The 24,428-nt window shown below is 35.7% G+C and overlaps 5 protein-coding genes across 5 annotated transcripts; 2 read left to right on the top strand and 3 right to left on the bottom strand.

Moving 5' to 3' along the window:
* Positions 1 to 218: 218 nt before the first annotated feature.
* On the bottom strand, positions 219 to 3,836 carry LOC140983470 (uncharacterized). The gene is made up of 2 exons (XM_073450534.1): positions 2,939 to 3,836; positions 219 to 1,090 (listed from the first exon to the last, which is right to left on the bottom strand). Exons 1-2 carry the CDS (start codon positions 3,734 to 3,736, stop codon positions 338 to 340), a joined length of 1,551 nt encoding a protein of 516 aa, XP_073306635.1. The 5' UTR covers positions 3,737 to 3,836; the 3' UTR covers positions 219 to 337.
* Positions 3,837 to 4,341: 505 nt separating this feature from the next.
* LOC140982225 (transcription factor MYB1-like) lies at positions 4,342 to 8,199 on the top strand. The gene is made up of 2 exons (XM_073448651.1): positions 4,342 to 4,714; positions 7,036 to 8,199. Exons 1-2 carry the CDS (start codon positions 4,429 to 4,431, stop codon positions 7,971 to 7,973), a joined length of 1,224 nt encoding a protein of 407 aa, XP_073304752.1. The 5' UTR covers positions 4,342 to 4,428; the 3' UTR covers positions 7,974 to 8,199.
* A 4,298-nt stretch (positions 8,200 to 12,497) lies between these two features.
* On the top strand, positions 12,498 to 15,260 carry LOC140982893 (uncharacterized). Its single transcript, XM_073449674.1, has 2 exons — positions 12,498 to 13,439; positions 14,749 to 15,260. Exons 1-2 carry the CDS (start codon positions 13,033 to 13,035, stop codon positions 14,978 to 14,980), a joined length of 639 nt encoding a protein of 212 aa, XP_073305775.1. The 5' UTR covers positions 12,498 to 13,032; the 3' UTR covers positions 14,981 to 15,260.
* A 97-nt stretch (positions 15,261 to 15,357) lies between these two features.
* LOC140982894 (17.3 kDa class I heat shock protein-like) lies at positions 15,358 to 16,201 on the bottom strand. The gene has a single exon (XM_073449675.1). It carries the CDS (start codon positions 16,094 to 16,096, stop codon positions 15,602 to 15,604), a length of 495 nt encoding a protein of 164 aa, XP_073305776.1. The 5' UTR covers positions 16,097 to 16,201; the 3' UTR covers positions 15,358 to 15,601.
* A 4,844-nt stretch (positions 16,202 to 21,045) lies between these two features.
* On the bottom strand, positions 21,046 to 24,216 carry LOC140982911 (uncharacterized). Its single transcript, XM_073449693.1, has 4 exons — positions 23,709 to 24,216; positions 22,464 to 22,784; positions 21,586 to 21,881; positions 21,046 to 21,480 (listed from the first exon to the last, which is right to left on the bottom strand). Exons 1-4 carry the CDS (start codon positions 24,214 to 24,216, stop codon positions 21,046 to 21,048), a joined length of 1,560 nt encoding a protein of 519 aa, XP_073305794.1.
* Between the last annotated feature and the right edge of the window lie 212 nt (positions 24,217 to 24,428).

The raw sequence follows: 24,428 nt of genomic DNA, 5'->3' as shown, positions 1-24,428 counted from the left end.
TATATATACTGAACACCGATGAGGTTTCACTCACCTATTGGATGTGATGAAATATAAAAAAATTGAGCATCCAATAGGTAAGTGACACCTATCGGTGCTCACATAAGTATACACAGTAGGTGTGCAGCATATCAAAGGGCCCGAAGGCAAATATTGAATTACTATTTAAAGGGCCCGAAGATATTTAGCCAATATAGCATAAGAAGTGACCATAAATGTATCAGAAAATTGGCAATGATTATTAACATGTCATGCCACCACAAAACTAATGAATACATTTACATACCTGATGTTAACAACAATGGAATTATGCAATAGAAAGGAGAAAAAAAAGAGTCTACAGAAGTTCATCATCGCCTTCATCCTCGTCACTCTCATTGCTATCATCATCAATGTTAGCATATAACATGCTCGATTGCTGACTTCGAAACTGGTTGATAGCATCTTGTGCTTCAAAAACCAGAGCATCTTTTGCAACTTTAACTAGATTCACCTCTAAATTACCCGAGTTTTTGTCACTTCTACCATGGATTGACCTAGCATTCCTCAATGATTCTGCTTTTCTTTTAGCATCCCTGCAGTGTAGCTGATCTATGTACCTCTCGTGCAGAGCCTTGTTTTTAATCTGCTTCAAAACTGGGGGACTGACGAAATCTGGTTTCACCGGTCTTTTCAATTTTGAAAATTGCTTTTTATAGGCCAAAGAAGAAGTCTCCCTGAATCTTGTAAGAACATCAGGTCCAGGTCCTAGGTTTGGTATTGGAGTGGAGAACACTGAACTATTGAGAAAATTCAGAGATGGTGAATCCATTTTTGGTTCAAGAACCGCAAACAAGTCTGCTTCATAATCTTGATCCTCCTTTTGTTGCTTTTGCAATAGTTGTCGCACCATCTTCTGTGTGACAAGACTCTTCCTCTTGCTCTGTTTAAGATTTTTGTGTTTTGTTTTAGGACTAAGAAGCTCACTAGCAGAAAACGAGAATGATGATGGCTCTTTTTTTTTTGTTCTGGACCGAGTTCGAGGTTGAGGTGGGGTCAATTGCTCAGAATGAATTCTATCCAAACATTCTTGTGCAGATTTTCCGGGCACCTGCAACAGATTTCCGTGGCTATTAACAATGTGAAAAGGAAGGTTTTAATATGATGAGTCTAGGAAAACATTTAAAGGTTCCAAAATGTCATAAATAAATCATCCAAATAGGTTACAGAGGAAATATAACTAAATAAACTCTGTTTAACATGAATTATCTTCTATAGATTCCGTTTCACAAGTTAGGATATATGACAAAACAAAGTCAATATCATGTATTTCATTAAGGTCTCATTTTTTGAAGTCATGCTATGGTACTACATCCATTATGAGATTCTACATAATCAAAGGTATGATACAAGCAAGCAAATCTAGGAATTGGAACAAGCAAACTTGATGAAGCATATACATAATACCTTTAGTTCGAAGGGAAACAGTTGCAGAAGTGGGTATGAGGGATCAAGTGTGCGCATGTGTAGACTTTGTACAGAGTGTAATTTTCAAGTGCAATTTTGAATAGTCATTTGAAGCAAAACAAATAAGAAGAAAATTTTGATTTTCAAGGAGATTTGAGATTTGTTTCCTCAAATAGTAATAACTAATTTTATTTGTCTAACTAATATTCTCTGACCACCATTGTCCTGTTCCCAACAAATGACTTAGGAAGGGGAAGTCTGTTGGTGACAAGACAACCTCGATACTTAACAACTCATTCTTTCAGAAGAAATCCTCAGTTGGACAAATAGTGACAGTATCTACCCCAAAAAATGGATATAACTATTATGTTCACACCACCATAGACAAGCACTAGGGTTTACGTGTGAGTTAATCCAGTCCACGGACATCATTTCCACTCAAAATCAGCTTTCACATAATTCTTTAAGAATAATCAAGAAGAACATAAGTCTAATTGAGGGCTTTACGAATAATCCAAAACACCATAAATAGAACATAATTCATTAGTTTGACTCAAAATAGTCTCTCAACTGAGAACTTCACTATAAACATTAAGTTAGTCTTGTGTCATGATTGTGAGGCAATATGAACGTGCTTCACTGTTTTTAAAATGTCATCAGCAATAAATATATATAAAAAATTGCATCACATGTGTTTTAAGAAACTCATTCTCGCATCTATGATTTAAAAACCTCAACTATGGCAAACATGAATAAGACTTTTTAAGTCCAAATCTCATGACAGCAACACAATTGAAGCGAAAGAATGACCCCAGGAAATTCTGACAAAGACTTTGAGTACCCCATATTTTTACTCCAAGTTCGGAATATCCATTATATGAACAAAAGTGTCAAGTGCTATAGACTTTCATCTCTGCTGACTCTCCAAAACTGGAAAAGAGCCTAATAATTGTAGTCACTTGTATCTGGAAAATCAGACCAAACATCTAGTAAATTATATATTTTTGGAATGTGGGAGCACCATACAAGCCTCACTATAATGTTTATTGTTTCCACATAAATAAAAACAAATTTAAATTTAGGCGTGCCTCCATTACGTGATAGCTGCCTGTCCTTTCTAAACCGAAACCAGCCATTGAGAAGAACTGTAAAATCATTCTTCTTCAGCCGCAGTATGTACCAACAGGGATGCCAAGATACTAATTTCGAACAATACTTTTCTGCGCCTCAAGAAATGAGACTCGGAACACCAACGTTCCTTGCTGGATATTGGAAACTCTAACTCCTAAAACATAAAAGGTCAGACCAACAAAAATTTGGTGAACGAATTATGCTCAAATTCGTGATTTTGATTGCAAAGTCAATTATATTTGCAGGACGACTGCTACCTGGATTGCAGCTGGTCTCCAGACATTATAATATTATAATCTTTTTCACGTAAACAAGCAACTAAGAGTAAAACGAACGACAAGCAATATAAAAGAAACATTACCATCCTAGCAACTTTTTTCCAGAAATGAGGTGTGGGCTTGGCGGTGAAATAAGCTCTTCGCAACGCCAAGTCTTCTTCCTTGGTCCATCCTTGAAAAAGCTCACATTCTTCCCCAACTTGCCCTCGTTTCCTCTTCTTACCATTCTGCATCTTTCTGGGGCAACTTTCATATCCACTTATTCTCTGGATGCAACATTTTTTGTCATCGCTTTTGTCAAGATTGTTAGTTGACGCATCTTTAGCCTTCTCCACCTTCTCAGTGACTATCTTCTTCTGGCTGGAACTACGAGTAATCCTCTTATCAATGCTTCCTAAGTATCGCTCACGCAAATTTGAACCAACTTTAGATTTCCCTTCTTTCCGCGAAACTCTAACCTTCTTGTGAGAATCCTCCACAGAAACACACGCATTCCCTCGATTATCAACATTTTTACTTCCACGAGAAGATTGCCTAGTCACCCTCTTCTCCATCAAATAACCCTTCTGCAAGTCCTTGGTCGTTTCATTGATACCCGCTTCAGCTCCGCCGTCCACTTCTTCTGACCTTCTAGGCCCTTTCCTCGACTTTGCTGAAATTTTCAACCCGGCGGTTATACTTTTTCCACATTTCTGCAGGGATTTGGTAACGAATAAGCCTGGAGGTGTCAAAAATTGATCTGGCTGGAGCACTTTTCCTAGTCCTAGCTTCCGAGTTCCTGGATCTATCGCGTCAGTTCGATTTGCGTGAAGAAATCTCGGGGATCTTCTCGGTGTAATCGTGGGTTTTTCTTCTCTATTTCTGAGCTTGCTTTCAGGCATTTCCCCAAACAGATGTCACGCAAATGTTAAACTGAGATGGGAGGGAGGTGAGCCGAGCTGGTTTGTTCCCCCATTCAAACTTTTAAACAATAATGCCCAGAGCTACAAATGAAGGCCCAACGTGAAGGCCCAAATTTGTGCAAAATATTTTCTTTAATCAAATCCTACATTCGAGTTTCCGTTTCCAAAAACATTACATTTATCAATTATTTTTTAAAAATTATATTTAAATAATATTTAAAAAAAACATTTTACAAAAATTTTATACAAGCACGTATTTAAAAAAAATTCACTTATAAAACACTGAAAACGTTTTTAGAATATTTATTCAAATGAAGATATAGATTTTGAGTCGGTCTTTTTTTTTAATATTTAATATAAATGCGATATTCTCAGTTTCATTTTTATTAATTAAAATTTACCTATATTATTAAACTGTGCTGATTGGATTTATAGTCTATGTTTTATTATTTTATGGTGGTTAAATATTAAATCAAAGAAATTTATTATTTAACCCATTGAGATTATTTTTAAAAAAAATAAATAAACATGGAGACCCAAAGACCTCTAAACGACGGCGTTTAATATGCCCTGCTTGCAACGACCCAACAAAGAAAACAATTCTTTGCAGTTATGTAAGGCTGTTTGTTAGGTACGGTTACAGAAGCACAAGTATAACCAAAAGGCCGGAGATGAATGAGCTGGCGAAGAACAAACAAGTCGTTGACGACGCTGAGGATGACGTGGCTGCCGTGGATGGTGGGGGTGTGGAGGCCGGGAGTGGCGGCGGAGTTGGAGAGAAGGTTCGGGGGCCGTGGTCGCAGGAGGAGGACGCGATTTTGAGCGGGTTAGTGAGTAAGTTTGGGCCGAGGAATTGGAGCCTGATCGCGCGAGGAATCCCGGGGCGCTCTGGGAAGTCATGCCGCCTCCGTTGGTGCAATCAGCTCGACCCTTCCGTCACGCGCAAGCCTTTCACTGGTAACATGTGTGATTTTTGAACAAATCTGCCTGCCATTTTTTTTTTGGATTTTGCATTTGAGAAAGGAAAATGAAGTTTTGAATCGTTTTCCGTGGTCGATGTTTGGAATAAGTTGGTATGTATTAGTTCTTGTGTTTCGTGATTTTGAGTATTTTGAAGTATATGTAGGCTGTGGTTTTCTTTTTTTAGCTTTGCTTGTGTTACAGTTAGAGTGTGATTTGTTTATTGGGAGGAGCGTGTAGTTGCAGGAGTGGAGTTGTTTCACCGTAATCTTTTTACAAGTGTGATTTGTCTTTTCAGAAAATGGTGATTTCAGTTGTTTCGTTGCTCTTCATGTGGTTATTTGAGTTTGAATTTGAGTCGTTTTACGATTTGGAGGTTTTGTAAATCCCAATAAAGTTAGACAAACAGGATCTTCGAATTTTATTGATGAGTTGTTCATAAATGTTTGAGGTTAGCTTTATAGAGATTAATGGCGAACTTGTGTTGATTTTTGTGAGAGTATTGTGATCCTAGGCTGGTTGGGTAGTGAGCATCAATAAAGTATTCACGTCACAAGTATGAATTCATCATTTGTGTTTTTGTGAATAAATGTTGGAGGATTTTGCATGAACACGAAGAAACATTGAGCCATATTCATTAAAATCCCACAACACTTGCACTAGACTCAAGGCTCGCCAAGGCTCGGCCTTTTTGCATCTTGACACAAAGTAAGGTGCAGTCCTTCAATGAAGCCCCCACTTTACCATTAAGCCTATGTCTTGGTGTGCTTTAAGCTTGTATACTAAGAATATTTGTTTTATTGTTCTTTAATGATTGGTAAAGTACATATTGTGTTATATTTGATGAAATTTTCTTCAGATATTTAGATTTTAGTATATCATTTTAGGGCAGCTTCACCTAAAAAAAACGTGCATCTTGCTTTTCATGTAGGCTCTACAATGCTTATGAGCCTTAATGTGCCTTGATCTTTTAGATACTTTGCACTAAACAATTGGCATTGGGATGATGCAATTTAATACTGATATATTATATGAATATAACTTGCCAACTTCCTGCTGCACACCCTTTGTGTTCACTGACTTGTACAGATTTTATCCATGGAATTTTTATGCAATGCAGTTTGGCTAAATGTTTTATGGTTCGAATGCACCTCCTGTCCCGTCTCACGTATCTTTTTTTTTTCCTTGAACTTTTTTTCATGGCTCTTCCTTGCGCTGCAGTTTGCATTCCTTTTGTTACTTCCAATGCAGAGAATTTTTCGTGGTTCAAAAATTTCATTGTGTTGACCTTTTTAACTCGATCTGTACCAGATACAAATATATCTAAATTCATTAGGTAATTATGTTTTAGAACTTCTACCTGCGAGCGAAAACCCCTTTGTTTTGTTTGGTACTCTTCCTGAATCCTGTCCTCTGGAATATTTCTACTTATTACAAGCTAAATGTGAGCGTTTGAACATCATGTCTTCCACTATATATTTGAAATAAGATATGGTTAGTTCCTCAGTTGGCAGTTAGATTTGGGGCTCCAAGTTTAATGATTAATTTGGTTTGTACATCTAGTTGTTTTCTCTAATTCTGAAGGTATATACCATACCGTGCATATTTGTGCCACTTTTCAGAGTCTAAACTATATTTTGGTCATGTCTAATTAGAATAACTTCAAAACTGATATAAGGAGTCTTCATTTCCTCTTTTCCTGTCTAGTTGTATATTTAATGTATAGAAGCTATACTTTCGTCCACCATATGCTGATAAAACTGCTTAGAGAGTTCTAAATGTGCTCAACAATTGCATACTTGTGTATCTTCATGATTCGAGTTTTTTAAGATGTTGGATCATGGTTACAAAGATTGTATTGATTTCAATCCTAGCTCCTTTTGCAAAAAAATTAAGAACAAGGTGTAATGGTCCGTAGCAAATGGAATGATAGACTAGTTACAATATAGGTTCCAACTGAAGAGAGTTAGTGGGCAGTGGCGATACACAATGAGTATATTTATCATTATTATACACGATGAGTATAATTCTCATTATTAAACCCTTAGCAGCGCATCATCAACATGTATAATTTTGCCTTTTGCACTTTAGTCTTGCTAATTCTGAATAAAATTTAAGTTTAATACAATTTTTTAATCGAGTGATGCATGTTTAGAATTTTTACTGTTTCATTCTTTCTTTTGTGGTTGTCAGTGGGTTCAGTTCTGCTCACCGACATAGTTTGTCCTTGAACACCCATCAGTCATGAAAGTTTTCTCTTTTTTGCATATTGTTCTCAATGGGACAAATGATAAGGACACCGTACTCTTTTTCTGCAGAGGAAGAAGATCGTACGATTATAGAAGCTCATGCAATTCATGGAAATAAATGGGCATCGATTGCAAAACTTCTCCCAGGGAGAACAGACAATGCCATTAAAAACCACTGGAATTCTTCCTTGAGGCGTAAGTCTGTGAGCCTTAAATACCTTAAACCAGCAAGTGACCAGATATTGGATGATAGCAGTACGGGCTGGACGAAGGCAGATTCGGAAGAACCATCATCAGCGGGAACTCTTAACTTTGCCAAGTTCTCGGAGAACATCGACACAAGTTTGATGGAAATTCAACAGAAGCAGTCCAAATGCAGGGCTCAGACAACTGTAAACTGTAGCTTTGTCCGACAAAATGCACCTACTATATCTGGTGGCACCGCTAAATCGTCAAGGTCCTTAGAAATAGTGGATGATGTATCTATGGCGGATCCAAAAATGACATTTGAAGATAAAACTCAAACTGCTGCAAACCATTGCATTGCTGTCCAAAATCCACCCCCTTCTGATCCTTCTGCCGAAAGGAACATTTCAAAAACTACACGCCCAGTTGGCAAGTTCGGTGCATTCAACGTCTATAATTCTTCTAGCCGTGATGCTATTTTAAAAAAGGCTCCAGTGCAGGGACTGTTGGTTCAAGACTCAAAACCAGATTTCAAAATGTGCAGGGTTCTTGATGGTATCTGTTATGAGTCCGTGATTCCAACACGCTGTGGACATGGTTGCTGTGCAGCTTCTGGTACGCATTCTTCTTCTCATAGGTCATTATTGGGACCAGAATTTGTGGAATATGAAGAACTCCCAACTTTTTCGAGTGAGGAGTTTGTTTCCATAGCCTCGGATTTGAATAACATTGCTTGGATCAGAAGCGGGCTCGAGAATGCTGGAAAATCCCCGGGCCATGCCAATGTTCAAAGGCATGTTCAGCCTTCTCCTTGCATGTGAATGCTGTCGAGAAAGTGAAACAACGTGAATACCTCAATATGAAGGCATTTAAATCTCTATTTTTCGTTTTATTATTATTATTATTATAATACTATGTTTTAAGAATTGTGGTATAGGAGTGAATGCCCTTATTTATAGGAGTGAATGCCCTTATTTGGCAGATTTTGGAAAGAAGTTCTTTTTTCATTTTACTGTAATTCATCTTGTTGGACTTCACATACAAGCTGTCGAAAGTGAGTTTTATTAGCATTCATCTTATACACAAGAATCCCTATTTTATCTGATATAAATTAATCAATTAGATATTCTCATGATTAATAATAATTATTTTCTTTTATATTATATAAATATTTAATATATAAAATATTTAAAAAATTCAACATTATTCTAACTTTTTATTAGAATTTATTTGTATGATGTATTATTTTTTAATATATTTATTTTCTTTTTCCATTATATTTAAGAGTACTTATTTTTTACAGTAAAATGATACTTCGAGAAACTGTCATTTGTAGTAATGACAATAGTAACTAATATATAATATCATCTTATATAATGAACTAAAAAATAAAATTTTAAGGAAATATTTTTTATGATGACATTGAATAATATGGATGAGACATTGCAATATTGATAAGATATTGGAAAAATGTTGATTTGTCATATGTTACGTCAATAATTTGATTAAAATAATTGAAAATTAAAAGTTAGTGTATTTGAACTAAATTTTGGAAATTTAACTGACAAAATCTAAAATTGAACAAATTAGTGGACCAAAATTATTTTCTCTTAAAATAATACGATATTTAATTACGTAAATTATTAATATTGTGGTAAATGTTTTCAGATTTATAATAATAAATATTAGTATTAAATAAAACAATTATAATTATATGGATAATAATTAATAATATTATTAACACAAAAAAAACAACATATCGATAACATTTCATTCGCATTCTTTCATGGAGCCATGAACAAATTACACGCATAAATTTACACTCGTCATATCATATTTTTAAAGACACCGAAAACAACTCATTTCGAACTGAAATCAACACCAAAAAAATTATAAAAAATAAAAATAAAACAATTGTTCCAAAGTTCTGTTCATGCATGATCTCAACCACCACAGCCTCCTGTTCATGCATGATCTCAACCACCACAGCCTCCACCCATATCCGCCGCCGTCACCGTCACTACTGAGAACAGAAACTCCAGCTACAACGTCAACCGTTGCTCGTAGAATAACCAGACCACCATTCTCTGGCTCTTCTTCACCTCTCTCAGTGTCACGATTCACCGTTAGATGCTGCTTTTTGCGGGCATTTTTACAAGTAAGAACAAAAATTAATATGAAAACTGTAAATGCAATAGCCCACATGACCAACACAGTATCAGATTCGCTCATCTTTGTTCAGTGTACACCACAGGCCTCTAATTCCGCCACAAATCCTTTATATGCACTGACATGCATACTTTTGAGCAGGAACGTAGCCAGAAAATTTTTTGACTTTGGGCTGAATGATTCGATAAACAATAGTGACATGAACTAGATATAAGCTACTGAATATGTGTAATGTGGTTTTTCATCTAATAAAACTCGTCGATTATTGATTTCTAAAATGAATATTTCAATCAAATCAAATTTTATCAGCTCAAGCATGTCAGCATGAGAAGACCATCACAAATGAAAGGTGTAGAAGTTATCACTAAACTTTTTAAATGAGAATCAAAACTAATTTTGATAATTAATAACGTACAAGCACCTAAATAAGAGGAATGAATACATAATGGGAATTTAATAACATTAAGACAACAACATAAGCATTTCACTTTACTAAAAGCCTTGTAAAACAATTTATTTTCGTCTCAAAAACTCAAATTAACTCAAAATACTGTGTCGCAGTAACTTAACAAATCATTGAAAAATCACTTATTAACTTCTACGCATGAACAAATATAACATGGTTTTACTTCAAAGAAAAACAAAAAATCCAGAAACAACTACAAATATATATCATACGGAAGTTAATGTCAAGCTCTATACATAACAAAAATCTAATATTATATGACTTCATCACTACATAAGCTAAAAATAACTACAAATTCAACCAAGCTACATTTTGAATCTTTCTACATAATAAATGGAATAAACCAATTAAGTAGCAAAAATCAATAATTTCACCTTGTGCTAATTCAATCGAGGCCCTCCGCCGTACAATCCTTTTCAACTCCAAATCTTTGCTTCCAAAACTGTATTTTATAGAGTTATTTGATTCTTCTTATGATTAAATGAGTTTAAGATAATTTTAGTAGGCTAAGTTATTAAATATATATAATTATTTTATGGGTTGGACTAAACTTTAATATAAATTAAATTACATATATACCATAATTTTAAAAAAATTTAATCCAGGGCTGTAGCCCACCCCAGCCCTTTGGGGTGTCTCCGTCCTTGCTTGTGAGGATATGGACACAAATCTGTCGCAAGCGCTCTTGCCAGCTCGCCCTTAGGAGCTCCCATTCGGGATGTCTAAGAATTTTTTTAGTGGGAGCTTGGAAAAGACTCCCATATCTATACACACATATATCTATCTATCTGTGTCAAATTTATATTATATTATTAAGTTTGATATACTTAGAGTAACTAATTTTTAGTGTCATGATCTGTTTAAATAATTATATATATTAATAAAGTGTTTAAACTTTTATGCAAGTCACATTTTCTAAACATCAAGTTGTAAGTTCAATTCCTACTTATATTTTTTTAATTTTTTTTTCTATTTATTTTTTTAATTTTTATATCAAAATTACAGTATCATCCATCACTATTTCTTATAATTATATTTTAATCTTTGTTTAAATATAAATAAATAAATTATAAAAAAATATTGTATAAGGAAGCAAACTCTTGAAAATGTTCAAGCCTTATAAAAGTTCAATCCCCCACGCCCCACACGATGCGCACCTCCTCCATCATATATTTTTTTAATGCAACTGAGGTTAATAAAAAATCATATTTGTTGGGTTAAATTTATTTCGAATAACTTAGAAGCTCTTTATTAGCTTATAAATAATAAATTTTTTCTTAACTAAAATGCTAATCTTTTTCAGATAAAACAGATTCTTTTTTTTTTTTTTTTGCACTCTATTTTACGTAAAATAGTGTGTAGATAGAGATGGAGGTAAGGGTGACATGTGTTAGCATCAAGTGTAAAGGAATTGAGCTTAGTTAAAAAAATATTTAACTCATATTTGAAATTATCGAATTTGACACGAACTCGAACCAAAATTATTTTGTCCGATAGTTCACGAGCAGGTCGTAAGCTTTAATAATTTATTAATATAATCTGATTATATATTAAATAAATATATTTCGAATATTTGTTTTCGAGTAGCTCTCGAATGTGTTTGAAAATTTCGAGCTGAACTTGAATTTTATTTTTTATACGAACCAAAGTTGAGAAAAAAATATTAAAAATTTCAAGGTTTGGATTAAAATCTAGCTCGAATATATCTAATTGGAGCCAAATTCAAATCTTAAAATTTACTTCATATTCAGTTGATTAATTAACATCCCTTGCACTAATCACTCATTCACCCTCAACCTCCCCCCTCTTCGAAACCCCAACCCAACGCCTCACTTTTGTTAATCAAATAAAAGCCAGGTTTATAAAATAATAATAAAGTGCTTAAAAGATAATATAAATTTTAAACCAATTTATCCCAATATTCCTCTCTTTATTTTTTTTAAATTTTTAGTTCATTCTCTCCACATGATACGATTTGTCTCAACTAACTGTTTTTTCCTGGTTCTATCTCTGCGCGTCGATTTCACAAAGTACATAAAAAATATCATTATTTTTTATATAAAAAGAAAAATATAGTAACTCAATTAGGGATGTCAACTTTCTGCACGAATTTGAGGTCCTGCGGAGAAAATTGAAACAATGATGGGATCCAAGATTTGTTCGTGTTTAGGTTCGGATTCGGAGATTTCGAAAAATCCCAGAAGTAGTTCGAGACCGGTATAGATTACTATCCACAACATCGAATCCGTCCCGAAAATAATATCAATAATAAAATAATATTATTATTAATATAATAATATTATTATTATTTAAATTAATAATAATAATATTGATATTGATATTAATATTAATATTATCACTAATAATAATAGATAATAAGAATCTTTGATTTGAGAAAATCTCCGAATTCACCATCATTTTGTCATATTAATATTTTTGAAACGGAGATGGAAGAGATGAAGACGGTGATGAGAATTTGATCCCCGAAGTTTCGGTTTCGGGATCTTCGAACTCGAAAAAACATTGATCGAGACGAGTATGGAGGTGTAGATGGAATTCAAAGACGGGGATGGCAAATCCGCTCCCGTCTCGCCTCATTGCCATCGCTAAGCTCAACTCAACAATTATATATATTTCCGACATGTGATAATGTAAATTTGTAAGGACTTTTTCATAATTATTTTTTTGCAATAAGATAATTGCCCGTCGAAGCTGTCTAAATTTCAAGAAATCAATTCCTTTCTCGTGTTCCAAAACTAACTTAGCCTTTATGTCTCTCGTGCCCCTTTCTCCAGTCGAGCTTTCTTTTTCATTCATCAGAGTCTTCAGATGCAATCACATGTTGGCCGACGTTTTCATACGGACTTTCACATAGGCAGTACATATTGAATGTTTTCAGATACTCCCGTCGAAGAAATTGCTTCAAAAAAGAGGGAAGAAAGTCTGCGAAGATCGCAGAATCCGTGAGCCAATTGGCTATTGCTTTCCCTTCACCGACGTTTTTTGTTCCTACTTTCTCCATTGTGTTTTTCTCTCTGCGTACTGTGTAAAGACCGAAACTTTTCTCTAATATTTTCTGGGACTTTCTCTGTATGCATACACGTACCGTAAACACAGATAGATACAGAGAGGGGGGAGAGTGTTGTGCTTAGAGTTAGACGACCTCTGGTGCTGGGGTCGGTATTTGATGATCTTGATATTGTTTTTCATTTACATGAGGATTCTTGATCTGGGTTTTTGTAAAAATGTCATCTTTACGCCAATCCCATGATATTGATTTGGAATCATCTGCAAACAGTGATGGCGGCGGCGTCGATGGCCATCATGTTACTGCCGTGACTGAAGGCTGCGGTCAACTCAGGTTTGATGGTATTGAGATTGTACAAAATGAGTACAAGAAAGACCAGAGTGAGAGGAGGGAATCCAATGCATCAGACTGTTCTGTGGAGATTGTGGATCTGGAAGCTGGGGTATCTGAAACAAAGCTGCATTTGGCTAAAGCCGAAAGGGATTGTAGGATTTGCCATTTAAGTTTGGATGCAGCCCATCAAGATTCTGGTATCCCCATTGAATTGGGTTGTTCTTGTAAAGATGATTTGGCTGCTGCCCACAAACAATGTGCTGAGGCTTGGTTCAAGATCAAGGGAAACAAGTAAGTAACTTGGAGGAAAAAAATGGTAACACTTGTGATTTTTTTTTAGGTTATATTCATAATTGCAAATCAAACATCTCTCATTATAAGATTTTGGCATCACAAGCTGGAGATTGTTGAGTTCTTTTCTTTTTCTAAAAGTTTCTTGAAGAGTGTGGTGATTTTCTTGTTTCTGGTGTTGGTATAGTTCATGCTGTGTTAGACATATATTTTGTCTTAGATTTTTTTGATTCTCCTACAATTCGTATGATTTCTGAGCTTACTCATATCAAATATTGAGTTTAATTGCCGAAAGGACTTGGTGCTGTGCAACGTTGACAATAATGGAGAACCTTTCTTTAGGACCAAAAAACCACCTTTATTTTAGAGCGACTACAAAAGAGTATTCTGATGAGTCATATGGGAAAAAAATTGGAAAAGATAGCACAGAAGATGGCTATATGAGATGGATGGAATCTCTCATTGTTGGAGAAAAAGTTCAAAGCACTAGGAATCATTTACAGCTTTCCCCCCTTTTATTTCTTTTTTAGAGCAGATCATAATACGACGCCCCGAGTTCTGTTTTGTTATTCTTATTTGCTTTTAGCCGGAATTGTTCACTGCAAATTTAGCTAAAGATTTATATTCCTGGTTTTCCTTTCACCAAACTAAGTTCTTGAATTAGGAGACTATGACTCTTTCATCTTAACTGAGAACTCCCAACATGCTAACGTGTTTATTTAAGCTTGCGTTTATTGTACAACATCAAATTGTTTGAACTTGCCACGTTTTACTTTCGAAGCCGTGTGATGACAGGGATAATATATAAAATCAATGATAAGATAGAAAAGATAAAATCTTTGGATCCATCCATTGCAGGATTCTCTCTGAATAATATGAAGTATATACTTGATCTTTGAGTCTCTGAATCATCTTTAGTGCTAGCGTTAATGAAATGAAAAAATGAACGACTCTGTAACGTTAAAATCCCCGCTGTCACCCCGTGTTCGCTGTTCTTGTGAACTCTTTCAGGACTTGAAGGAAACAAATTAATTTCCATTCTTTGATCAGTTATCACAATCTCATCATAATATTTAATGTTTTTTAGCCAAAGGATTTATTTCTTAATAAATATTTTCATAAAGCGAATCACTAGTGTAAGCACAACTTAAAGATAGTCTTGTATGTTTCAGTTAAACAACTGCTACCATCCCTCTTTCTTTCTGGGGGCCTTGTTTTAGATGTGCTGATATACATCTGGTCCCAATCCCTACGAGGCGAGGCGCAGTCCATCGCGTACTAAACTGAATCTTGATGTTCCATTTTGCAGAACTTGTGAGATATGTGGATCAATAGCACAAAACGTTACTGGCGTAAACGAGATTGGATCAACAGAACCGTGCAACAACGTTACCGATGTCGCTGCCTTAACCACGGAACCTGCACCATCATCAGACGTTCGAAACTTGTTGCCAGGTCACCGATTCCTCAACTTCTTGTTGGCTTGCATGGTGTTTGCATTCGTGGTTTCCTGGCTTTTTCACTTCAATGTACGCTCATGAGCTCCTGCAACAGCTCAACAACGTACTTCTCAATGGTCATATAACCGTTGTCCTGCAACAATCTCGACATTTTCTGCTCCTCCAACTGTTAACCGCTCTGCATGAGCATGGCTAAATCAGTGTCATTGCCGGCCAAAAAATTGTATAATATTAATGATTTCTGCAGCTTTCCAGTGCTGTTCTTTTGTGGTCTATTGTGTACTCTGCCAGATATCTTACCCACTCTGCCCTGTCTTCCTGGTACTTACTACTTAATGCAAAAACGATATTCCAATTCCAATACCTGATAGTTCTGGTTCCAAGTTGGTCGCAAATTTCATTGTTTCGAACTAAACCATAAAGGATCGAGGGAATAAAATAAAAATTAGAGCCCAATGTTACAGGAAAACAAGATTCCATTACCATTGTTTACCAAATATTTACAAACAGACTCATCAGCTACGCAGACTAGAAACCCACAAAAGCACTCGAAACACAGGATTCACATTAACAGACACTCATGAAATCTATCTTAAAGAGAGGAAAATTTCAACCAGAGTTTTTCAAACCCACAAAAGCCCTCGAAAAACAAGATTCGAAGTAACCGACACTCATGAAATCTATCTAAAAGAGAAGAAAATTTCAACCAGAAATCTCAACAGATTTCACATCGGCCTTCTTGGCATCCGCCTTCGGAACAGTCACAGTCAGAACCCCATCCGCCATACTCGCCTTCACCTCATCCACCTTGGCGTTCTCCGGCAGCCTGAAACGTCGCACGAAGGTGCCGCTGCTGCGCTCGACCCTTTGCCACGTGTCGCCCTTCTCCTCCATCTCCCTCTTCCTCTCGCCTCTGATGTGCAGAACCCGGTCATCCTCCAGCTCCACCTTCACCTCCTCCTTCCTCAGCCCGGGAACGTCGGCCTTGAACACGTGGGCTGTGGGAGTTTCCTTCCAGTCGATCATCGCGCTGGAGAACGATGCCATCTCGGAGGGGAGACTGGAACGGATGTTGTCGGAAAGTTGCCTGAAGTGGGAACTGGACGGAAAGCCCTCAAACGGGTCCCATACATCAAGGGAGAACGGATCGAAAGCGTCGTTGGATCGGCGGCGGAAGAAGCTTGGAATCAACGCCATTTCCGTGCAATTTCTGAGAATTTTCTTAAAGAAAACGATGCGAATTTGCAGAATACTTTGAGATGAAAGAAAGTGAGTGGTGACGGTGGTTTTATACGGGGAAATGGATAGATTTTGGAGAGTTCCTGGGTTTCGAGAGGCTTCTAGAATTCGGTGGTTCACTGGTTCGTGAAGTTTCTGGTATTTTCGTAATTTTTCATATTAATTAAAAAATTTTAATTACAATAAAATTTAATGAATTGCAAAATTATATCAAATACTAGTTAAGGACTAAATCAATTGCCCACAAATTCAAGCAAATAAAACTTTCTTCTTTTTATAAATTTTTGATAATTAAAGTGTGACTTATAAATTGATTGCTAGGCTAACATACCTTAAAGGAATTTTTGGGAGGGATCAAAACGATTTTCGTATCAATACTAATTTAAAAAATCAATAAAATTATATATGTAAAACTCTAATTGTTTTAAAGGAAAAAAAATAAAGCTCGATGAAAAATATAAATTATATATATTTTTTAAAAATTTTTTTATTATCTAATGTTCAAGTGAGATGATAGTTTTCCATTTGAAAATTTATAATATAATATATATAATTTTGATTTTGATTTTAAAATATAGTAAAAATTCAAAAAAATATATGAAAATTTTAAGAAATAAAATATGGGTTTTTTTTTTAAAATAATTTAATTTTAAAATTTTTTTTCAAAAATAATGTAAAAAAAAACATTTCCAAAACTACTGCAATCCGCGCTTACGGAGCGCGGACGCTGCTTACGACGAAGCGCGGACGCTGGTCCATGTAAGCGACCGAATATTTTAGCGACGGAGTATATATAAAAACCGTCGCTAATTAGCGACGGTTTATTAAACCGTCGCTCAAATTGAATCAGCGACGGTTTATTAACACCGTCGCTGTGTTGGAATCAGCGACAGTTCAAAAACCGTCGCTAATTGGAAATACCACATGTGGATAATATTGAACTTTCAACTGGTTGCAATTTTGCAGCGTGCAATATGCGCTACGAAAAGCCATTTTTGTTGTAGCGAAGACAGAAAAAAAACAAACAAGAAATTCATCAAGACTGGGATATCTCAATTGAATGTTATTCATTTTCCTCGACATCATTATGTGGTCGAATGTTATGTACAAGATGTTGCGGACCAACATTAAGCAAATTTGTAAAACTGTGTATGTTCGACCAAGACGGAGTCTTAAAATCCTGCTGACCAAACAAACCAAAGTCAGCCACCCCTGAATCACTGAAAAAACTAGGTTGAATAGTAGAGGTTCCTGAAAAAACTTATTTTTTGATGAGCTTATTGTCTGTTTTTTTTTCTCTATTTTCACTACAACAAAAATGGCTTTTTGCAGCGCGTAAATTCTTTTTCCGCAGCGTATATTGCACGCTGCAAAGTTGCAAGCCGTTGAAAGTTCAAGATTATCCGCGACGTACATGTGCACGTTGTTGATACAATTATGCGTGGTGAGGGAGAAGGTATGGCATTTAGCGACGGCTTATTTACCGTCGCTGATTTCAATAAAGCGACGGTTTATTGAACCGTCGCTAAAATTAGCGACGGTGTATAAACCGTCACGGATTCCATTTTAGACCGTCGCTAATTAGCGACGGTTTTTATATATATTCCGTCGCTACAATATTTCGTCGCTTTCTGGACCAGCGTCCGTGCTTACGAAGCGCGGACGCTACTCCACGTGAGCAGCGTCTGCGCTCCTTAAGCGCGGATTGCAGTAGTTTTGGAAATGTTTTTTTTTTTTACATTATTTTTGAAATTTTTTTTAAAATTTAATTATTTTAAAAAAAAACCCAAAAAATATCTATAACAAATGTATATGCTATAGACATGATTATTTTATTAAATTGTATAACTAAAAAATTACCTACATTTGATCGTCAAAAATAATCAACAATCAAAATCTTAAATATATGATGCATGAAAAGAGATATTAATGATCAATTAAAAGATACAAAAGTTATTTTTTATTTAAAAATAATATATGACATAATTTTTATAATAAATATAATTATAATAATCAATGATTATCATTTGTTATTTTAATATACTTATTAGTTATTTTAAAATCAAGGTAACTAATTCAACAAACAAAAAAATAGAATTTTTTCATGAAAGTTATTTAATTATATCAATAGTTTAAAATTTGTATTTAATAATTATTATATGAGTTTATATTTTATTTTATTTGATATTTATCATAAAATATTATCTGAATGTGTATTTCATTACATACGTTGATTTATTTATTATTTGAAAATTGTATTTAATAAGAAATCAATAATCATCAATGTTAGTCTACAAAATGTAGATTTTGATATAAAATTAATCATTCGTGATATATAATTCTAAAAACAAAAGGTAAAAAAAATCTTTATTAAATATTATTTAAATTGAATATTATGTGTTATATTTTACTATCAATATTATTATTTCATTCGTTTTGATGAGTTAGTCACGAGAATTTTAAATTGATAATTATTTGCTTTTAGTTTGTTTCATTTATGTATAATAAAGTCAATAATTTTGTTGATTTTTAGGTTATTTTTCTTTATACATGGTGTTTGGGTATATATATTTTTAAAATTTGTTTCGATTTATTTTGTTCTATATATTATTTTTTATTATCATGTATTATATAAAATAAAAGTAACAACTTGAATTTTATTTTGGGAAACAATTTTGAAAATAAGTCTTAAGTTATTTATTCATATAATATGACAAGAGATTACACTCAGATAAATAACAAAATGACTCAAATTGTTTTTAAATTTTTTAATTTTTATAATGTAATTGGTATTTCCGTGTATCGAAGGTGTTTCATGCTAGTATTGTTAAAAGCGGCTATAAATTAATTAAAAGACACTCACACTCTCACAACTTAGACCTGGGTATCAACTGGAAACTTGTATGGGATTTGAAATTTATAGCCAAAGTTCACTTCTTCAAATGGTACTCGACTTGTCACCAAGAGGCAGAAGATGATTTCCATGCTCTTGTAAGCCACCTCTTGGCAAAAAGTGTATGGTGCATTTTCCCCATAGGAGGCGATTTAGAGACTGCAGCTAATTCAATGGAAAGCTGGCAGAAAGAGATTATCATATAAAAAATCACAAAAGAAAGATGAAGATCACAACAGTCTTGGCTTGGAGCATTTTGACAGAATAGAAATGATGTATTTTGGAAGAAGAAGAGCAAACCAGAGTGCCTGATATCTAGTGCATCCATGGAACTGTTGAAGCAATGGCAGGAAGCAAATAAGCTTTCAGAACACCTTCGCAAACCAATCTCGCAATAGACGACAACGTGACGGAACAAGCCTCCGGAGGGATACATACGCAGGTTAAAAGCTTTACAAATACATCAAGTGATCACGGAATCAGACGCCAAAGTGGTAGTAAAGACGCCTAATGGATCAACACAAAAACTTTACTAGTTTTGGAGCAATAATGTAGATTGCAAAATTCTCAAGAATTACCGAGTCGTCGTAGCTTTACTTATGCAAATAGAATATTGAATCAGACAGTCCAACTTCTAGCTAAGGCTGTCTCTATTACTGATCGTGTATAATGGTTTTTGCCTCCCATTGACAGATAACTGTTTGTCTGGGGTATTAAAATGTGAGAGGAGAAGCAAGAAGAAAACAAAGAAATGGCTTTGTAGAGTCAAGTGTTGAACACTTTCTCCTTAAGAAGAATTTGCCCTCACAATGTGCTTGAGTTTTGTGGCAATCTTCTCCCAAGATACAACTACAACTCTTGAATAATGAGCACTCAAATATTCAAGTTCTTTCACAAGGAAATGAAGGAACTCTCTCTTTTTGAAGAAAGGAAGAAGAAGATATGCAAAATGATGTATGTTTCTTTGATTTTCAAAATATCAAATATTTAATGTTTTTCAAATGAAGAGACATGATCTTTCATTCATAGGGATGTCCCTTGGCCATGGTAACTGATCACAATCATCAAACAATGCCAAGGAAATGAAAAAATACAAGAAAAATTGAAGGGACACGAAAACAGCACGAAGGGGCGCGTGCAGGCGCCCGCTGCCGAGCGCTCTCGGCAGCGCTCAGCAGGCGCGCGCGCCTGCTGCTGCCCTCGGCAGGCGCTCGCGCGCGCCTGCGCGCAGAACTCGCGCAGCCGCGCGCCAGTCACTGTCCACGAATTTTTTTTTTTTTTTCGATTTTTGTCCCCTACATGTTCTGACTACTCGTTTGAGTTTCTTTCAACATATGATAAACTCTTTCGAGTTTTATTCAGAACCGCCGAACTTAATATTCGTTCATTAAGTATCTTTTTTTCGTTTTGAATTTTTCCAATCAAACACATTGATTAATTTGCTTAATTTTCATTCATTAAGCATCAAATTTTCCAACAATCCCCCACATGAATGAAATTAATGCATGGATGCTCGTGATGCATAAGAGAGAGTATATACGAAAAATTATCATATCAGGAGAGGTGGCTTTTGGCTTTGAACCTTCCCTAGTGGAATACAATCGGATTTACTAGGCCACGAAGTGAACGTGATGTCTTGAACTTCTTGGCGGTTCATGTAAAACCAGACAACTGTACCCACATGATAATCTTTCTTCCATTTCCATTTTGTTTTATCGGTTGTGTCCGTTTTGGCCATGGAACACATCTTGGCTTCATACGTGTTTCATCGAGGCGGCCCGTCCTCACACGTACATAGGTGATCTCCTTGTAAAAAGGTATCCTACTTACCCCGCTTTTGCAAGCTACGGAATCATTAAAAATACAATACTTAACCTCACTACCTTTGTAGGCAACTTCACTCATCGTCATAGGAATGAGGAGTGATTCCTCAAGTTCTCATAATTTAGTTGTCCCATTGAACCAAGATCTTGGAATCTCCAATCAACAAGGTTGGGTTGCCACTATGAAAACTTTATTTGGTAGGATTTAAACCCATTCCTCTTGACAGACAGTACATTTGATATCTATTTAATGCTTTTGTAAGCGGATCCGCTAAGTTATCCTTTGATTTAATATAATCAACAGATATAACTCCATTAGAGATCAACTGTCGCACAGTATCATGTCTTCGACGAATATGTCGAGACTTGCCATTGTACATACTGTTTTGTGCCCTTGCAATTGCTGACTGACTGTCGCAATGTATCATGATTGCTGGCACTGGACTTGTCCAACACGTAATGTCCTCTAGAAAGTTGCGAAGCCACTCAGCTTCTTCTGCAGCTTTATCTAGCGCTATGAACTCCGATTCCATAGTAGATCTAGCAATGCAAGTTTGTTTCGATGACCTCCAATAGATTGCTCCTCCACCAATGGTAAATACATAGCCGCTGGTGGATTTGGAATCCTTGGTGTCAGAAATCCAATTTGCATCACAATATCCTTAAAGTACTGCAGGATATTTTGTATAACTTATTCCATATTCTAAAGTGTGCTTTAAATATCTAAGCACCCTTGTCAACGCCTTCCAATGTGCATCACTAGGATTACTTGTAAACCGACTTAACTTGTTAACCGCACAAGCGATGTCAGGTCTAGTACAGTTAGTGATGTACATAAGGCTTCCAATAATTCTGGAGTATTCCAGTTGGGAAACTGGTTCTCCACGATTCTTCGCCAAATGGACATTTGCGTCTAAAGGCGTTTTTACTGGGGTAGAGTCATAAGCGTTAAACTTCTTCAACACTGTTTCTACATAATGAGACTGAGATAGGATTATTGCTTCTGGAGTTCTAAAGATTTTAATCCCTAGAATTACATCAGCAATACCCATATCTTTCATATCAAAATGTTTTGTCAACATTTTCTTTGTACCCTTAATCAACTCTTGGTTGTTCCCCATTATTAGCATGTCATCCACATATAGACATACTATCACATAAGATTCTCGAGTGCCTTTAATGTAAACACATTTGTCACACTCATTAATCTTAAATCCATTTGACAATACTACCTTGTCAAATTTTTCGTGCCACTGCTTGGGCGCTTGTTTAAGTCCGTATAGTGACTTAATTAAACGACAAACTTTTCTTTCTTGTCCTTTAACTATGAAGCCTTCAGGTTGCTCCATATATATTTCTTCTTCAAGTTCACCATTTAAGAATGCCGTTTTGACATCCATTTGATGTATCTCAAGGTTATGCAAAGCTGCAATAGCAATGAGCACACGAATGGATGTTATTCTTGAAACTGGTGAATACGTGTCGAAGAAATCATGTCCTTCTCTTTGTCTATAGCCTTTGGCCACAAGCCTGGCTTTGTATTTTTCAATACTTCCATCAACTCTCATTTTCTTTTTCAATATCCATTTACATCCCAATGGCTTGGTACCTGGTGGAAGATCCACTAGTTCCCAAGTATGGTTTTGCAATATGGAATCCATTTCAGAGTTGATGGCTTCTTTCCAATAGGGAGCTTCAGGGCTAGCCAGAGCATCTTGTATGTCTTTTGGTTCATTCTCCAACATAAAAGTATGGAAGTCTGGACCAAAGGACTTTGAGATTCTAGCCCTTTTGCTTCTTCTTGGCTCTTGCTCCTTTGAAGAACTTTCCAATGGTGTAGCATTTTCATTTAGAGTTGGTTCATGTGTAGGTACTTGACCTGCATGCTCCGTCTCAAGTTTTCGTTTGCTAGAACCATTTTCTTTCCTTTCTTTACAAGGAAATATATTTTCAAAAAATACTGCATTTCTTGACTCAATTGTCATGCCCGTATTCATTTCTGCATTTTCAGATTTGTGCACTATAAACCTATAGGCACTACTATTATGTGCATACCCGATGAATATGCAGTCGACCGTCTTTGGTCCAATTCGCTCTTGTTTAGGCTTTGGTATTTCAACCTTAGCTAGACACCCCCACACTTTAAGGTACTTGTAGGAAGGTTTGTGACCTTTCCACAATTCGTAAGGTGACTTGTCATTTTTCTTGTGGGGTATCTTGTTCAGGATGTAATTAGCCGATAGTATTGCTTCCCCCCACAAGTTTTGGGGTAGTCCTGAACTTATTAACATAGCATTCATCATATCTTTTAGAGTTCGATTCTTTCTTTCGGCAATGCCATTCGATTGTGGTGAATAAGGTGCAGTAGTTTCATGAATTATACCCACAGATGTGCAGAATTCATCAAACGGTGCTCCGTATTCACCCCCTCTATCGCTTCGAACCCTCTTTATTTGTTTGCCTAGTTGATTCTCAACTTCGGTCTTATAACATTTGAATGCTTCAAGAGCTTCATCTTTCGACCTCAAAAGATATACGTAACAGTACCTTGTATTATCATCAATGAATGTCACGTAGTATCTTTTCCCTCCTCTAGTTTGTACAAACTTTAAATCACCAAGATCGGTGTGTATTAGTTCTAGAGGAGTTGTACATCTTTCAATCGAGTGGTAAGGCGCTTTGGTCATTTTTGCTTCAACACATATTTCGCATTTTTGTGTTGGATCGACGTTGTGTTTAGGCAATAATTCAAGTTTCATTAAACGTTGCAAGGTATTAAAATTTACGTGTCCTAAACGAACATGCCATAAATGAGAACACTCAAGCAAGTAAATAGAACTTTTTCCTTTATTACTTTCAACAACATTTTGGCGTATAGCCATTACATTCAACTTGAAAAGGTTCTCATCGAGATATCCTTTTCCAATAAAATGACCACTCTTTGTCAATACAACTTTGTTAGACTCAAATACTAGTCTAAACCCATGTTTGACCAACAGAGACCCCGACACGAGGTTCTTTCTTATGTCTGGTACATGAAGTGCATCAACAAGGGTTACTTCCAAACCCGATGTCATCTTCAATACTACATTTCCGGTGTCCTCCACCTCAGACGTAGCGGAGTTCCCCATGTATAGTTTTCTCCCGGTCGATGGAGTGTATGTGGAGAACATCCCTTTGCTGGAGCAAATGTGTCGAGTTGCTCCGGTATCAACCCACCACTCATTTGAGTTTTCAACCAAGTTTGCTTCTAAAATAACTGCAGACAAATCAAGTCGAGAAAAATCAAATGGTACCGACCTTTCTTGAACAACGTTGGCTTGAGGATTTCCTTTCTTTGGCTTCCTACAATCCTTAGCCATGTGATTTGGTTTTCCGCAGTTATAACAAGTGCCTTTGAACTTCTTCTTGTTTGGTGGTTGTTGGCCTTGTTGTGGTTACTTCTCAAACTTCCTCTTCTTCCCTTGGAAACTCGATTCAACAATGTTCACCCTTGCTGCCATCTTACTTGCCTTGGCCTCGGTGCTCTTGTTGTCCTCTTCTATCCTCAATCTCACAATGAGATCCTCCAATC

The sequence above is a fragment of the Primulina huaijiensis genome, chromosome 8, assembly GCF_012295235.1.
Source record: "Primulina huaijiensis isolate GDHJ02 chromosome 8, ASM1229523v2, whole genome shotgun sequence".
In the NCBI taxonomy this organism is placed as follows: Eukaryota; Viridiplantae; Streptophyta; class Magnoliopsida; order Lamiales; family Gesneriaceae; genus Primulina; species Primulina huaijiensis.
Note: the sequence above shows the minus strand (reverse complement) of the source record. Positions and strands in the feature narration are given on the sequence as shown.

Bases quoted from the DNA above. Each gene is read 5' to 3' on its own strand.
- LOC140983470 (XM_073450534.1), bottom strand. From the start codon at position 3,736: ATGCCTGAAAGCAAGCTCAGAAATAGAGAAGAAAAACCCACGATTACA. The intron at 1,091-2,938 runs GTAATGTTTCTT...AATCTGTTGCAG, and splicing joins GGAAAAAAGTTGCTAGGATG to GTGCCCGGAAAATCTGCACA.
- LOC140982225 (XM_073448651.1), top strand. From the start codon at position 4,429: ATGAATGAGCTGGCGAAGAACAAACAAGTCGTTGACGACGCTGAGGAT. The intron at 4,715-7,035 runs GTAACATGTGTG...CTTTTTCTGCAG, and splicing joins CACGCGCAAGCCTTTCACTG to AGGAAGAAGATCGTACGATT.
- LOC140982893 (XM_073449674.1), top strand. From the start codon at position 13,033: ATGTCATCTTTACGCCAATCCCATGATATTGATTTGGAATCATCTGCA. The intron at 13,440-14,748 runs GTAAGTAACTTG...TCCATTTTGCAG, and splicing joins TTCAAGATCAAGGGAAACAA to AACTTGTGAGATATGTGGAT.
- LOC140982894 (XM_073449675.1), bottom strand. From the start codon at position 16,096: ATGGCGTTGATTCCAAGCTTCTTCCGCCGCCGATCCAACGACGCTTTC.
- LOC140982911 (XM_073449693.1), bottom strand. From the start codon at position 24,216: ATGGCTAAGGATTGTAGGAAGCCAAAGAAAGGAAATCCTCAAGCCAAC. The intron at 22,785-23,708 runs GTAATAAAGGAA...TTCCTTGTAAAG, and splicing joins ACGCCAAAATGTTGTTGAAA to AAAGGAAAGAAAATGGTTCT. The intron at 21,882-22,463 runs GTACCAAGCCAT...ATGTAATTCTAG, and splicing joins ACTAGTGGATCTTCCACCAG to GGATTAAAATCTTTAGAACT.